Source organism: Nelumbo nucifera, chromosome 1 (assembly GCF_055504915.1).
Source record: "Nelumbo nucifera cultivar China Antique chromosome 1, China Antique-T2T, whole genome shotgun sequence".
Lineage (NCBI taxonomy): Eukaryota > Viridiplantae > Streptophyta > Magnoliopsida > Proteales > Nelumbonaceae > Nelumbo > Nelumbo nucifera.
Genome location: NC_142649.1, coordinates 165,053,687 through 165,068,701, shown reverse-complemented (window position 1 = coordinate 165,068,701; position 15,015 = coordinate 165,053,687). Strand labels below are relative to the sequence as shown.

Below are 15,015 nucleotides of genomic sequence, written 5' to 3'. Positions count from 1 at the left end.
CAGTATGAGATGGTTTGCTGGTTGCTTCAAGGTAGTAGAGTCCATCCCTTTCCTTAGCAAGTCCAATCTTCTTCCCCGAAACCTGGTCCCGAAATACACAGTAAGAAGGAAAGAACACAACATTGCAGTTCACATCCTGGGTGAGTTTATGTATAGAGGTAAGGCTAGTGGATAACTTAGGAACATGAAGCACATTTTTAAGCAATAGGGATGGAGTAATTTGAATATTCCCAATCCCTGCCATTGTGGTGAAAGAACCATCAACAACATAAATTTTTCTATTACTAGGACAGGGTGTATAGGTGAGAAAATGTAGTGAAGAGGGTGTCATGTGGTCAGTAGCTCCAAAATCAAGAATCCATGGAAAAACACTAGCCGAGGCATGTAATCCTAGAGATAAAGACTCACCTAAGAGAGCAAGAGAGGTAGAACCACTTCCTGGTTTCAAGGATTTCAGGAAGCTCCTTAGCCTTTCAATTTCTTCATCATTAAATGGTCCCTGACTTGAGTGTTCTTGCTGTGGGGTTGTGGAGACATTATGGGCCTGTTGAACTCCTTTTGAAACTCCTCGATTTCCCCATTCCTTGCTGGATGTGGGAGGTTTCCCATGAAGTTTCCAGCACTGATCTTTTGTGTGTCTGGGCTTCTTGCAATAGATGCACCAGAGGTTATCGTTAGAGTCACGGGAAGTTGTCTCACGAGCCAAGTTGTGATTGTTCTCACCCTTTGAACCATTGTAACTTCCTCCCCTTGCCACCATGGCTGAGCCTTCGGGATCTTTAGGCTCAAGCATGATTCCACGACGGCTTTCCTCAGCTCTGACAAGGGCTATGACTTCATTCAATGGAGGCACTTCTTCTTTGCCAAGAATTTGTATTCGGACCTGATCAAATTCAGCATTCAGTCCGACCAAAAAATCATACACCCTATCTCTTTCAATAAAATTCTTCAAGATCACAGCATCATCAGGGCACTTTGTCTCAAGAACCCGATAATGATCAAGCTCATGCCATAAATTTTGCAGCAGATTTGCATACTTTGTAACACTTCTGCTCCCTTGTTTGGCCGTCACTGTCTTCACTTTGACCTCATAGACACGAGCAGCGTCATGGGCTTTGGAATAGGTTTGTCGGACAGCATCCCAAATAGCCTTTGCAGAGGGAAGAAACATACAAGTATCATTGATCTCGGGTGTCATTGAACTCCACAACCATGACATAATCATGGGGTCCTCTTCGTCCCAAGCATCAAAATTTGGCTCGCCCAACTTTGGCTCTGTTCCAAGAAGGTGACTAATTTTTCCTTTTCCCTTCAAATAGGTACGCACTAGTTGTGACCACTTCAAGTAGTTCTGGCCATTCAGTCTATATGTTGTCTGAATATTCTGCAAATCACCAGTGTGAGGATGAGAATTTGTTGCTCCTTCATCGGTTTGGATGGGAGCACTTGTTGTAGTCATGTCGGACATTGTTAATGGAGGAAAAAATAAGGCCAGCAGGAAAGGAGAATAAAGGAGGGAAGAACTGGCCAGAGTAGACGAGCTAGATGGTTATAACACTTATACCCTTTCTCTGTGTTGTTTCCCATTTTGTCTCCATTTCCTCTCACCCCAAGAGTCTTTGGTTGTGTTTGTTTTGTTCAAAACTTGGGGCCTGGAGTAGACAAGCTAGATGCTCGAGCTACGAAGTGTATTTTTCTTGGCTACTCTAGGACTCAGAAAGGGTATAAGTGTTATAACCCAAAATTTCATAAATCGTTTGTGTGCTCTGATGTCACCTTCTTTGAATCAGTTCCTTTTTTCTCAGATGTTGGGGTCTCTTCTTCTCCCTCTATGGTTCCTCTTCCTGTACCGATTATGGACCCTCTCCCCGTAGCTCCCATTCCTACTGCAAATGCACATCATATGCCTGTTACTACAGAGAGGCCGCCAATTACTCAAGTGTATACCCGCAGAAGTGCTTCGGCCCCTCCTCCACTTCAGCACCTGTCGACAGATCCTGCTACTTGCGGAAAGGTAAACGTACTTGTACTTCATCTCCCTATTGCTTTGCGGAAAGGTAAACGTACTTGTACTTCTCATCCCATTTCAGACTATGTTTCCACTGCTCACCTTTCTACTTCTCATTGCAAGTTTATATCATTACTCTCATCGGTTCCCATTCCCAAGACTGTACAGGAAGCCCTTACCTCCCTAGGGTGGAGGCAAGCCATGGAAGAAAAACTCTCTGCTCTACAACATAATCACACGTGGGAACTCACCACCCTTCCTCCTGGTAAGCATCTTCCTGATGGCAGTGTGGAACGATTGAAGGCACGGTTAGTGGCCAAGGGCTATTCCCAGTTATATGGTGTGGACTATATGGAGACATTCTCTCCTGTGGCTAAAATTGGTTCAGTTCGGGTATTAATCTCATTAGCTGCTATGTATGATTGGCCTCTTGTGCAACTTGACATCAAAAATGCCTTCCTACATGGTGATCTTGTTGAGGAAGTGTATATGGAGCAACCACCAGGGTTTGTTGCTCAAGGGGAGGCTGGTAAGGTGTGCAGGCTCAAAAAGGCAATCTATGGACTAAAACAATCTCCACGTGCATGGTTTGGCAGGTTCAATGAAGTGGTGAAGGCCTTTGGGATGAAACAGTGTCAGGTTGATCATTCTGTGTTCAGCTATAACTCAAAGGATGGGACAATCTTGCTAGTCGTGTATGTAGATGATATTGTCATAACTGGAAGTGACAACAATGGCATTGACAAGCTGAAAAAGTTCTTACAGGACCACTTCAATACGAAAGATCTGGGGAAGCTAAAGTATTTCCTAGGGGTTGAGGTTGCGAGGTCAAAACAGGGGATCAACCTATGTCGGAGAAAATATGTTCTTGATCTACTTGAAGAAACAGGGTTATTAGGTGCTAAACCAGCAGAGACTCCTATGGAACTCAATGCCAAGTTAAGTGTGGATGCCGGTGAAGAGTTTGATGATCCTGGAAGATACAGAAGGTTGGTGGGAAAGTTGAACTATCTGACCATTACCCGACCAGATATATCATTTGTTGCGAGTGTGGTGAGACAGTTTATGCAACATCCCCGGGTTCCTCACTGGGAAGCTGTTCTGAGAATTGTTAGGTACCTAAAGGGTGCTCCAGGTCGTGGTTTTTTATACCAAAAGGGGGGAACTCTTGAGATAATAGGATACACAGATGCTGATTGGGCTGGCTCTATATCAGACAGGAGGTCAACCACAGGGTATTGTACCTTCCTGAGTGGCAATCTTGTAACTTGGAAGAGCAAGAAGCAAACAGTGGTGGCAAGAAGTAGTGCAGAAGTAGAGTACAGGGCTATGGCCCATACCACATGTGAACTAGTATGGCTGAAGAACTTACTACAGGAGATGGGGTTCTCAATTGACAAACCCATGAAACTATACTGTGATAACCAAGCTGTTGTTCACATCTCATCCAATCCCGTCTTCCATGAAATAACTAAACATATTGAGGTGGATTGTCACTTTGTGAGAGAGAAAGTGATAAGTGGGGTAATTACTACATCTCATGTAAGGAAATCAGTGGGCAGATCTCTTCACAAAGGGATTGTCTCGGGGAAGAATAGATTACATTTGTAACAAGCTGGGACTATATGATATATACTCTCCAGCTTGAGGGGGAGTGTTAGAGTGCTCGAGTCAGGGGTATTTTGGTCATTCTGGTTTATCTTCTTGGAAGTGAAAGGTCTATTGTATCTGAGTTTAAGTTATGTGTCCCATCTTATATGAGGGACAAAACTGTCTTTCTTGTAACTCCAAGTTTTATGAATAAAATCCAAGTGGGTCGGCTAGGAGAGTGATTTTTCACATTCTCTCTTCTAGTCTGGCCGAACATTCTTCTCCTTCTTTCTCTTTTCTTTCTTCTTCCTTCTTCTCTACTTTGACCTAGAATCAACTAGGGTATATTCACAATTAGTTTTGCTGGTTGTTAAAAGATTATTTTCTTGTGTTTATGATGGCGGTTGAACAAAAGAACTTGGTTATGCCTAATGTTATCTCCATCCTATCTAAAATCACTGAACAAAAACTAAATGGAACTAATTATTTAGACTGGAGTAAGACTGTTCGCTTGTATTTACGGAGTATCTCTAAGGACGACCATCTGACTAAGGACTCTCCTACTAATGAGAGTTGCACTGAATGGCTAAGGGTTGACGCTCAATTATTTTTGCAAATCCGTAATTCTATTAAGAATGAGTACGTCGGTCATGTCTCTCACTGTGTGTTTGTAAAAGAACTAATGGAATATTTGGCTTTTCTGTTTTCTGGTAAAGAAAATATTTCCCGTATTTTTTATGTTTGCAAGACATTCTATCGGGCTGAACAATAGGATCAGTCTCTTCAGACCTATTTCATGAATTTCAAACGCACTTATGAGGAATTGAACGCCTTGTTACCTTTCAGTACTGATATCAAAGTTCAGTAGACTCAACGTGAACAGATGGCTATTATGAGTTTTCTGGCTGGCCTTAATCCTCAATTTGATGGTGCTAAGTCACAGATTTTGTCTAATCCTAAGATTACCTCTTTAAAAGAGGTCTTTACTAGGGTCCTTCGTACAAATACTAGTTCCCATACCTCACCTGTACAACAACCTAGTGCACTTGTTAGTCAGAATAGTGGATCAACTGGCCGGTCTCGTTCTCAGAATAGTAGCAGAGGTGGTAGTAATAGTGGTCGGAATACTGGAACTCAGGCCACAGGGGGAGTAGTTTGCTACTATTGTCATGAACTAGATCACACTAAAAGGACTTGCCAGAAATTGCAAAAGAAAAACCAGAAGTCTTCTGGGTCTCAGTCAGCTCATGTTGTAACTACGAGTGATGCTCCTCATCCATCGTCAGATCAGACCATTACAATTTCTACAGATGAGTATGCGAAATTTACCTAGTATCGGCATTAAAGAACTCCTCTCAATCCATCACCGCCCTTGCTGGGTCAGGTAAAACCAATACATGTCTTATCTCTTCTTCCTCTCAATGGGTCATTGATTCTAGTGCAACAGATCATATGACAGGTAATCCTAGTCTCTTTTCCACTTTCCAGTCACACACTTTTCCTTCTTCAGTCACCTTAGCAGATGGTTCTATTTCTTCTGTCCTTGGTTCTGGCACTATCAATCCCACACCAACACTTTCTTTGTCATCCGTATTGAGTTTACCAAAATTTTCTTTTAATTTGGTATTTGTTAGCAAACTCACTCGTACTCTTAACTGTTGTATCTCATTCTTTCCTGATCATTGTCTGTTTCAGGATCTTATGACGAAGAGGATTATTGGTAAAGGACGAGAATCAGGAGGTCTGTACATTTTGGATACCCAGGAATCATAGACCATTGCCTGTTCCAGTACTTTATCTCCTTTTGAAGCTCATTGTCGGTTGGGGCATCCATCTTTACCTTTGTTAAAGAAGTTATGTCCTCAGTTTCATGATGTATCTTCTTTAGATTGTGAGTCTTGTCAGTTTGCAAAACATCATCGCCTATCGTCTGTTTCTCGAGTTAATAAAAGGGCTAGTCATGCTTTTGAGTTAGTACATTCAAATGTTTGGCGACCTTTTCCCATTATGTCTAAGACTGGATTTTGATATTTTGTTACCTTTGTGGATGATTTTTCTCGTATGACTTGGCTTTATTTAATGAAATCTCGTTCTGAGTTGCTTTCACATTTTAAAACCTTTTGTGCTGAAATAAAAACCCAGTTTGATATGTCTGTACAAACATTGCAAAGTGATAATGCCAAAGAATATTTCTCTGATTCCTTTCAGACTTACATGGCTCAGAATGGAATTCTCCATCAATCATCTTGTGTTGATACTCCATCTCAAAATGGAGTGGCTGAGAGAAAAAATAGACACCTTCTTGAAACTGCCAGGGCTTTTTTATTTCAAACACATGTTCCTAAACAGTTTTGGGCTGATGTTGTTTCTACAGCTTGTTTTTTGATTAATCGCATGCCCTCCACTGTTCTAAATGATCAAATTCCTTATAAGATTTTGTTTCCTAATAAACCTGTGTTTCCTATTGAACCTCGTATCTTTGGATGTTCTTGTTTTGTTCGTGATGTTCGTGCGCAGGTTTCCAAATTAGACCCCAAGTCATTAAAATGTGTCTTCCTGGGATACTCTCGTCTCCAAAAAGGGTATAGGTGTTTTTCTCCTCTCTTGAACAGGTATCTTGTGTCAGCTGATGTTACATTCCATGAACATCTTCCTTTCTTTACCGCTCCATCTACACCTATGTGTCCACAAGAGGATGATGATCTACTAGTGTATCAAGTCACCAGTCCAGATGCTAGTGTTGCTCCAATACCCCCACCACCACATTCTCAACCAAAACCACCTATTACTCAAGTCTATTCTCGACGACCTAATCCTCCTGTGACAAGTTTGGCACCGGTCTCTTCTTCGTCATCGGATCCAATGCCCAGTGATATTGATCTACCTATTGCTCTTCGGAAAGGTAAACGCCAGTGTACTTATCCAATTTCCTCTTATGTTACCTATGATTGTTTGTTGCGTCTTGATTCTGTAGGGATTCCCAAATCTGTTCACCAGGCCTTATCCCATCCTGGGTGGCGTGATGCCATGCTTGAGGAAATGAATGCCTTGACTGAGAATGGTACTTGGGATCTGGTCGATTTACCTGCTGGTAAGAAAGCGGTTGGGTGCAAGTGGGTCTTTGCAGTCAAATTTAATTCTGATGGATCAGTGGCTCGCCTAAAGGCTCGCCTGGTGGCCAAAGGCTATGCACAGACATATGGAGTGGACTATTCTGATACTTTCTCCCCTGTGGCAAAATTGACTTCAGTTCGATTACTTATTTCTCTGACAGCTACATATGATTGTCCACTTTACCAGCTTGATATTAAAAATGCTTTCCTGCATGGAGTTCTTCAGGAGGAGGTTTATATGGAGCAACCACCTGGGTTTGTTGCTCAGGGGGAGTCTGGGAAAGTTTGTCGTCTTCGAAAACCGCTGTATGGACTAAAACAGAGTCCTCGAGCTTGGTTTGGAAAATTCAGTCAAGCAGTAGAGAGGTTTGGGATGAGGAAGAGCAAATCTGACCATACTGCTTTCTATAAGCAGTCCACATTTGGCATCATTCTTCTTGTTGTATATGTAGATGATATTGTTATCACTGGGAGTGACACGAAGGGAATCTCATCCTTGAAATCTTTCTTGCAGAGCCAGTTCGATACTAAAGATTTGGGGCACCTAAAATACTTCTTGGAGATTGAGGTGGCAAGGAGTAAAAGAGGCATTTTCCTGTCTCAGAGGAAGTATGTTTTGGACCTGTTAATAGAAACCGGGAAACTGGGAGTCAAACCATGCAGTACTCCAATGCTTCCTAACCAACAATTCACAAAGGATGGAGATGCTTTTGATGATCCTGAACGATATAGAAGATTAGTTGGAAAGTTGAACTATCTCACAGTGACTCGTCCTGACATTGCTTACTCAGTTAGTATTGTAAGCCAATTTATGTCCTCTCCTACAGTGCATCATTGGGCAGCCTTAGAACAAATCTTGTGTTACTTGAAAGGAGCTCCTGGACGGGGGATACTGTATCAGAATCATGGTCATAGTAATATTGAGTGTTTTTCTGATGCGAACTGGGCAAGTTCCAAGGTTGATCGAAGGTCCACTACTGGCTATTGTGTTTTTGTTGGTGGTAATCTGGTTTCGTGGAAGAGTAAGAAGCAAAATGTGGTGTCGCGATCTAGTGCAGAATCTGAGTATAAAGCAATGGCACAAGCTTCGTGTGAGGTTATGTGGGTTTCTCAACTCTTAACTGAGGTCGGTCTTACAGTCTCAGTTCCAGCGAAGCTATGGTGCGATAATCAAGTTGCGATTCATATTGCTTCGAATCCAGTTTTTCATGAACGAACTAAACATATTGAGATAGACTGTCATTTCGTTCGTGAGAAAATTCAACAAAACTTGATCTCTACAGCATATGTGAAGACTGGAGAGCAGTTAGGAGATATCTTTACAAAAGCTCTTAATGGAGCTCGGGTTTCTTATATTTGTAATAAGCTGGGCATGATTGACATCTATGCTCCATCTTGAGGGGGAGTGTTACGAGATTATAGGTTGTAATTATAGGCTGTAAATATGTAGTATTAGCCCAATTAGGAATAGCTTGATTATAGGAATTATTCTCTCTTTGATTTTCTTCCTATTTTAGTATCTACAAGGCTGTATGATTTTCTTCCTTTTTAGTATCTGCAAGGCTGTATGATTTTCTTCCTTTTTAGTATCTACAAGGCTGTATATATATGTACTATTTTCTCAATTGAAAGATATCAATTTCTTCCAATTCTTGTTCTATCACAAGAATTATTTCTCTGATACCAACTTGTGCACTAAATTAGATTAGAATGGAAGAAATAAGAGAAGGGAATAGAAAACAACACGATCTGGGAGGAAAAAACATAACTAGCATTCGCCCTTCTTTCAATATCATGTTTTAGAGCTTTATACAGAATAACCAAAACACCCCTAGTTATTTAACCCCATACTTCGACATATTTTAATACATTCAATATGGGAATGTTTGCACCCCTACCCTTTTAGAGCAATTTCTGATGCATGTTATGGTTGACCAAGGGAAGAGAAATGCCAGCAGAAAGTACTTTATCCAATGCTTGTTTAATTGTTATCTATGTTCATAAAATTACATTTCAATTATCTGAAAGTATTTTGCCATTTTCTGTATGTTTAGCAATACTTTACAATTGTATGCTGAATGTTGGTTCAGTGGGTGATGCTGACATGTTCAAGTGGTTTAAGTTTTTCCAATGAACATATGTATTGCTATAAAATTGTTGAAAAATGTACTCAGAAGCAATGTAAAGGAGCTTGCTATTTTCACTTGCTTCCTGACATTGTTTTACTTTCTTTATGTAGGTTTTGTTCATTGCACCCATAGATAGGAAGAGAAAACCACAGGTTCTATTTTCAGATGCTAATAAAGAAGGAAGTCACACTTTACAAAGTCTAAGGGCTATAGAAAGCAATGGTGGATCTAATGAACATGCCTTGGAATTGAAAAAGGCGCGGCTTGAGAATATTGTGAGGCGTCCTCCAAAACCAGGTTCAAAGGTATGATTTTAATTAGGAATAATTGATTTTATGAAAGGTGCTTCGAATGACTTGTTGATACAACAAGAATATGGGTTTTGCTATTGGTATGCAGGCATCAGATTGGACTCTAGGACCAAAGGAGTGCATACTTATGCTTGGTTGGCGCTCAAATGTTAACGAAATGATTCAGGAATATGATAATTATCTTGGACCTGGCAGTGTACTGGTATACTCTTATATCACTGGGCAGTCTTCTCATTTTCTTCTATTTCTTTGTGATGATCTAGCACCCTTAGTTATGCATTTTAGCCACGTGTCAGCCACTTGATTCTATTTTATCATTAACAGATATCTGCCACTTGATTTTTGATAGCAGTAATTTAAAATTTTAACATTTCGAACCAAGAGAGCATGTGGAGCACAAAATTTAGTAGGAATACACGGATATTTAAGATTATATTTACAATCTGTTAAGAGTCTTTTAATATTTTAAGTTTAGTACTGCAGGGGTACTATTGTACTTTCTCCCTCTTTTTATTTTGTTTTATGTCGCCCTAGTATAAATACAAAAAAGCTGGCACCACCATCCAGACTTTTGGGCTCTCGGTCTCTTTTCTCTCCTCTCTCTTCTCTCTTCCCTCTTCCTTTCTTCTTCTCTTCTGGATAATATGGTATCAGAGCGGGACTATCAGATCTGAAAGGAGAGATTGAGCAAGCCTTTTTTCTGTCTTCTCTCTTCGCCAGCTACTGTTTGCTTTACTGAAGATCCAGAATACAGCATCGGACTGAAGTACCTTCTCTCCCTTCCTCTTTTTTCTTTTTTTTCTGGTCGTGTACCAGGACAGAACCTGTAGTAGGTTCACTTGTTTGATGTGAGGTGATCAGCACCTCTTTTTTACCTTTTTTGTGGGATCGGTTGATCCCCGTGATGTACTGTAGGTCAGTGATGACTTTTATATGCTGCGACAGCAGCCTTATGATGGGTTTGTAGGTCAGGAGATGACCTGTATGTGCTGCGACAGCAGCCCTCTGATTTATTGTAGGCTAGTGATGACCTGTTAGTGCCGTAACAGCAATTGATTTATTTCTTTGGTGATTGAAGAGATGATTTATTGTAGGACAGTGATGACCCATTAGTGTCGTGACAGCAATTTATTTATTTCCTGGTGCAAAGAATTTTTTTTGGGGCGTTAGACTGCACTACTTTAAGGTTTTTTTGTGCCTACTTTGAGTGTGACCTGAAGCTGCTATCATGAGTGGTGAAGATTCTGCCACGTCTGGTGTTTCCTCAATGCAGAATGGAATGAGTGGGGGTGTGGATTTATCCTTCCCTATGGCTGTCATACCCCTGGATGGCTTAAATTATTTAGAATGGTCGAAAAGGATCAGGTTATACATTACTGCAAGGGGAAAGATAGGATATATAAATGGGAGAATTAAAGAACCTAATTTTGGGAGTGTTGAGTATGACAGATGGAACCAGGAAAACAGCATGGTTATGCCATGGCCCTTAGTGTCTATGCAACCTTAGGTGAGAAGGAACTTTCTGTGGGCTGAAACAGGTTATGAGGTTTGGGAACAGGCAAAGTCAACCTATTCTGAACTGCGTCACTATGCAAGAATCTATCAATTACAAGCTGAATCATCCACTTGTAAACAGGGGAGAGGAGTCTTTCTGTGTACCATTCAGACTTGACCTCCATCTAGAAGGAGTTAGATCACTACCAGAGTGTGGATTGGAAGTGTGATGAAGATGCAAAAGTGTACAAGTCCCTTGTCACCCAACAGCAAGTATATGCATTTCTCCATGGCTTGAACCCTGTGTATGAATCCATTAGAATCCAAATCCTAGGCAGCAAGGATCTTCCATCTGTCCAAGAGGTATATGCATTAGTACAGTCAGAAGAAAGTAGAAGAAATTTGATGAATAGTTCTAGGGGGGATGCAGTTGTATTGGCAATGAAAGGGAATGTTGCTACAGATGGGGGAAATCTCTTTAAGAAGGGGGACTTTCAAAAAAGAGTGGATGACAAAGACAAACTATGGTGCACCCTTTGCCAAAAATCCCGACACACCTGTGATACATGTCGGGAACTTCATGGGAAGCCAAAGTGGGCTGAGGAATTGAGTAAGAAGCAAGGTTCAGATCTGAATAAGAAGTCAGGACTGCAAGGTCCAAGAAAGCTCACTATAGCAAACATGGCTACTTAGGAGAACCATCCCCCTACTACTACTATGACTCAGACACACACCTCTGGTTCTAACCCTAGGGAGGATATTATTAATTCCTTTCGTGACCATTTAGAACTCTATGGTAGGGCAATCCGTCAAATGGATGCACCTCCTCTCTCAACTTCATTTGTGTCTACATTAGGTAATTCTGCCACAGCTTTCCATGTATAGTCTCATTACCTAACTCTCCTTGGATAATTGATTCTGGAGTGTTAAAACATATGACTGATAAGTCCACTTACTTTCTGACCTATCACCTCCTCTCTAGAAGAGACAAGGTGAGACTAGCTGATGGTTCATACCCTACCATAGCTGGTCAAGGAACCATTTCTCTTCCCTTTGGCCTCACCCTATCTAATGTTTTACATGTTCCAAAATTCCCTATTAATTTGTTCTCTTTTAGTAGTATAACTAATTATTTAAACTGTTCATTGACCTTTTTCCCTTCTTATTGTGTGATCTAGGATTTGGCCTTGGGGAAGACAATTGGTAGAGGACGTATGGTGGATGGGCTCTACATGTTGGAGAATAAAGCTGGTCTTGCAGTCACAGAGTCTAAGAGTCTGTCTAGTAAGAGCAAAGTCTATTTATGGCACAGTCGTCTTGGTCATTTATCTTTTGAGTCCTTAAAAATGGTGTTTCCAGATGTTTAAGTCAGTGTCAATGTTAGAGTTTACATGTCAAACTTGTCAATTGAGTAAGCATTGTAGAACTCATTTTTCTTCCAAGAATAATAAATCTGAATTTCCTTTCCATATTGCTCATTTTGATGTTTTGGGCCTTGTTGCTTTACCATCTGAGAGTGGTTACAAGTATTTTATTACCTTTATTGATGATTACTCTAGATACAAATGGGTGCATCCCATGCGAACTAGGGATGAAGTACCAAAAATTATCCAAGATTTCCACCAATGTTTTAAAATGAAAGGCGCAGGCAAGGCACAAGGCGTAAGGTGAGGCGCACGCCTTTTTGAGGCAAGGCGCACAGTTATTTGAAAAATAAAAAATAAAGAAGAAGAAGAAGAACTGAAGGGGTAGAGCCCTTGTTTTTATGCATGTTTTGTACGAAGAACTGAAGAAGAAGAACTGAAGGGGTAGAGCCCTTGTTTTTATGCATGTTTTGTACGAAGAACTGAAGAAGAAGAAAAATAGGGCGGAGCCCCTGTCGTAGGAAGAAGAAGAACAAAAAAAAATACATTACATAACTAATAGGCTGATACTATAGCTTTGTGCCTTGGACGAACTTGAGCTTGAATGAGCTTCAGCTTCCTCTGGTTTGTCCTCTGGAGTGCTAACTTTTGGATGAAGGAAGTCTTTCCTCCAAAATTTCTTTTTTTTTTCTTTCGGTTGTTTTAGCAAAGACCCTGTCGATTCAGCTTCCTTTTTTCCTAAGTTTCCTATTTTGTGGTTTTTTTTTTAGTATAATTCCGAATCTTGTTTTGTGTTGAATCGAGTAAACATCATCCAGGCACTCGCTTGGGCCACCTGTCGTCTGGCCTGAGGCGCACGCCTGTTCAAGGTTTGTGCACCTTAGCCTTGGTGAGGCGCCCAACCTGGAAAGTGCCTCACCTCTGCGCCTAGGCGTGCCTCAGGTGCACCCTTTAAAACACTGATTTCTACTTAATGATCTTCACCCAATTTCAAACTGAAATCCAAGTTCTTAAATCCAATGATGCCAAAGAATATTTTCATAATGATCTCACGGAGCTCTTTGTTTCGCGTGGATCACTTCACCGTAGCTCATGTGCCCAAACACTACAACAAAATGGTGTTGCTGAAAGAAAGAACCGACACCTTCTTGAAGTGGCCTGGGGGTTACTAATTCATATGAATGTCCCAAAACGCTTTTGGCTTGAGGTTGTCCTTTGTGCTACTTATTTCATTAATCGTATGCCCTCTCGCTGGTTGGAGTGCAAAGCCCTACATCAGCTTCTTTTTCCTAAGTCTTCTTTCTATTCCTCATATGTTTAGTTGTCGTTGTTTTCTTCAAAATCTGTCACCCACCCATGGAAAATTAGATCCTCATACTATTCCTTGCATCTTCTTGGGGTACTCCACCACTCAAAAGGGATACCGGTGCTTTGATCTTGTCTCTCAGAAGTATTATGTTTCTATTGGATGTTTCTTTCTTTAAGAGTGAGCCTTTCTTCCCTATTTCTCCTCAGGGGGAGTGTAGGAATGAGAAAAAACCAGTTCAGCTCCATCCTCTTCCTGATCCTCCTCCCTTTTGTGTACTAAGTACCTTGGTTCCCATTGGCGTTCCTAACCCTATTGCTATTGATACCTCTATTGCTGATGACCTTGACCTTCCTATTACTCACAGGAAGGGTGTTAGGTCTTGCAGCACTAAACATCCCAATTCCCATTTTGTTTCCTATGAGAACATTTCACCTTCCTTTCGGGCCTTTCTTTCTTCCATTGACAATGTTCCCATTCCTAAGAATGTGGCAGAAGCTCTGTTGGTGCCTGAATGGACAGATGCTATGAAGGAAGAAATTAATGCTTTGTATAAAAATGGCACATGGGAATTGGTAGTTCTTCCCAAGGGGAAGGAACCAGTTGGATGTAAATGGGTTTTTACAGTAAAACATAGGGCCGATGGCACAGTGGAGCAGTATAAAGCTTGTTTAGTGGAAAAAGGGTTTACACAAGTGTATGAAGTGGATTATGCAGAAACTTTTGCACACGTTGCTAAGATGAACTCCATTAGAGTCCTTTTCTCTTTAGCTTCTAATCTTGATTGGGACCTTCATCAACTATATGTCAAGAATGCCTTTCTAAATGGTGACCTTAAAGAGGAAGTGTACATGGTACAACGCCCTGGTTTCCGAGCTTAAGATAATGAACAGAAAGTGTGCAGGTTAAAAAAATCATTATATGGCCTAAAACAATCACCGAGAGCCTAGTTCAGCATGTTTCTTGTAGTTGTTCAGCAAAGAGGATATAAGTAGTGTCAAACTGATCACACATTATTTGTCAAAAGAGGGGAAGGAAAAATTGCAACCTTGATAGTATATGTTGATTATACAGTTATCACTGGTGATTGGAAAGATGAAATTCAAAAGTTGAAGAGATTTCTTGCTACCCAGTTTGAAGTGAAAGATCTAGGTCCTTTAAGGTACTTCCTTGGGATTGAAGTTGCCCGCTCACAAAAGGGTATCTTCATTTCCTAGAGAAAGTATGTCCTAGATCTGCTCCAAGATTTAGGAAAATTGGGAGTGAAGCCTGTTGATTCTCCTATTGATCCAAATCACAAATTAGGTGACTATCAAGGTGAATTCATCAAGGATGTGAAACAATTTCAGAGGCTTGTGGGGAGATTGTTATATCTTTCTATAACCCGACCAGGCATTGCTTATGTAGTGGATGTTCTTAGCCAATTCATGCATGCCCCCAAGACCACCCACATTGAAGCAACTGAAAGAGTTCTCAAATATCTTGAAAAGTTTCTAGGTGCAGGTTTATCGTTTCAAAAGCACGGGCATTTGAAAGTTGAAGTGTATACCTATGCAGATTGGGTAGGATCCCTAAGTGATAGGAAGTCTACCAATGGCTATTGTACCTTTATGGGAGAGAACCTAGTTACTTGGAGAAGCAAAAAGGAGAATGTAGTGGCTATGTCTAGTGCTGAAGCTGAATATAGGGCAATGTCTCAT

The 15,015-nt window shown here is 40.9% G+C and overlaps 1 protein-coding gene across 1 annotated transcript in view; it reads left to right on the top strand.

The window, feature by feature from the left end:
* LOC104612468 (ion channel POLLUX-like protein, putative (DUF1012)) overlaps nt 1–15,015 on the top strand; it is a 153,338-nt gene that overhangs the window by 123,807 nt on the left and 14,516 nt on the right. Inside the window, exons 15-16 of the mRNA XM_088895082.1 lie at nt 8,951–9,145; nt 9,240–9,353. Of these exons, the coding sequence (XP_088751208.1) occupies nt 8,951–9,145; nt 9,240–9,353 (309 nt within the window). The remainder of the gene's footprint in view (nt 1–8,950; nt 9,146–9,239; nt 9,354–15,015) is intronic.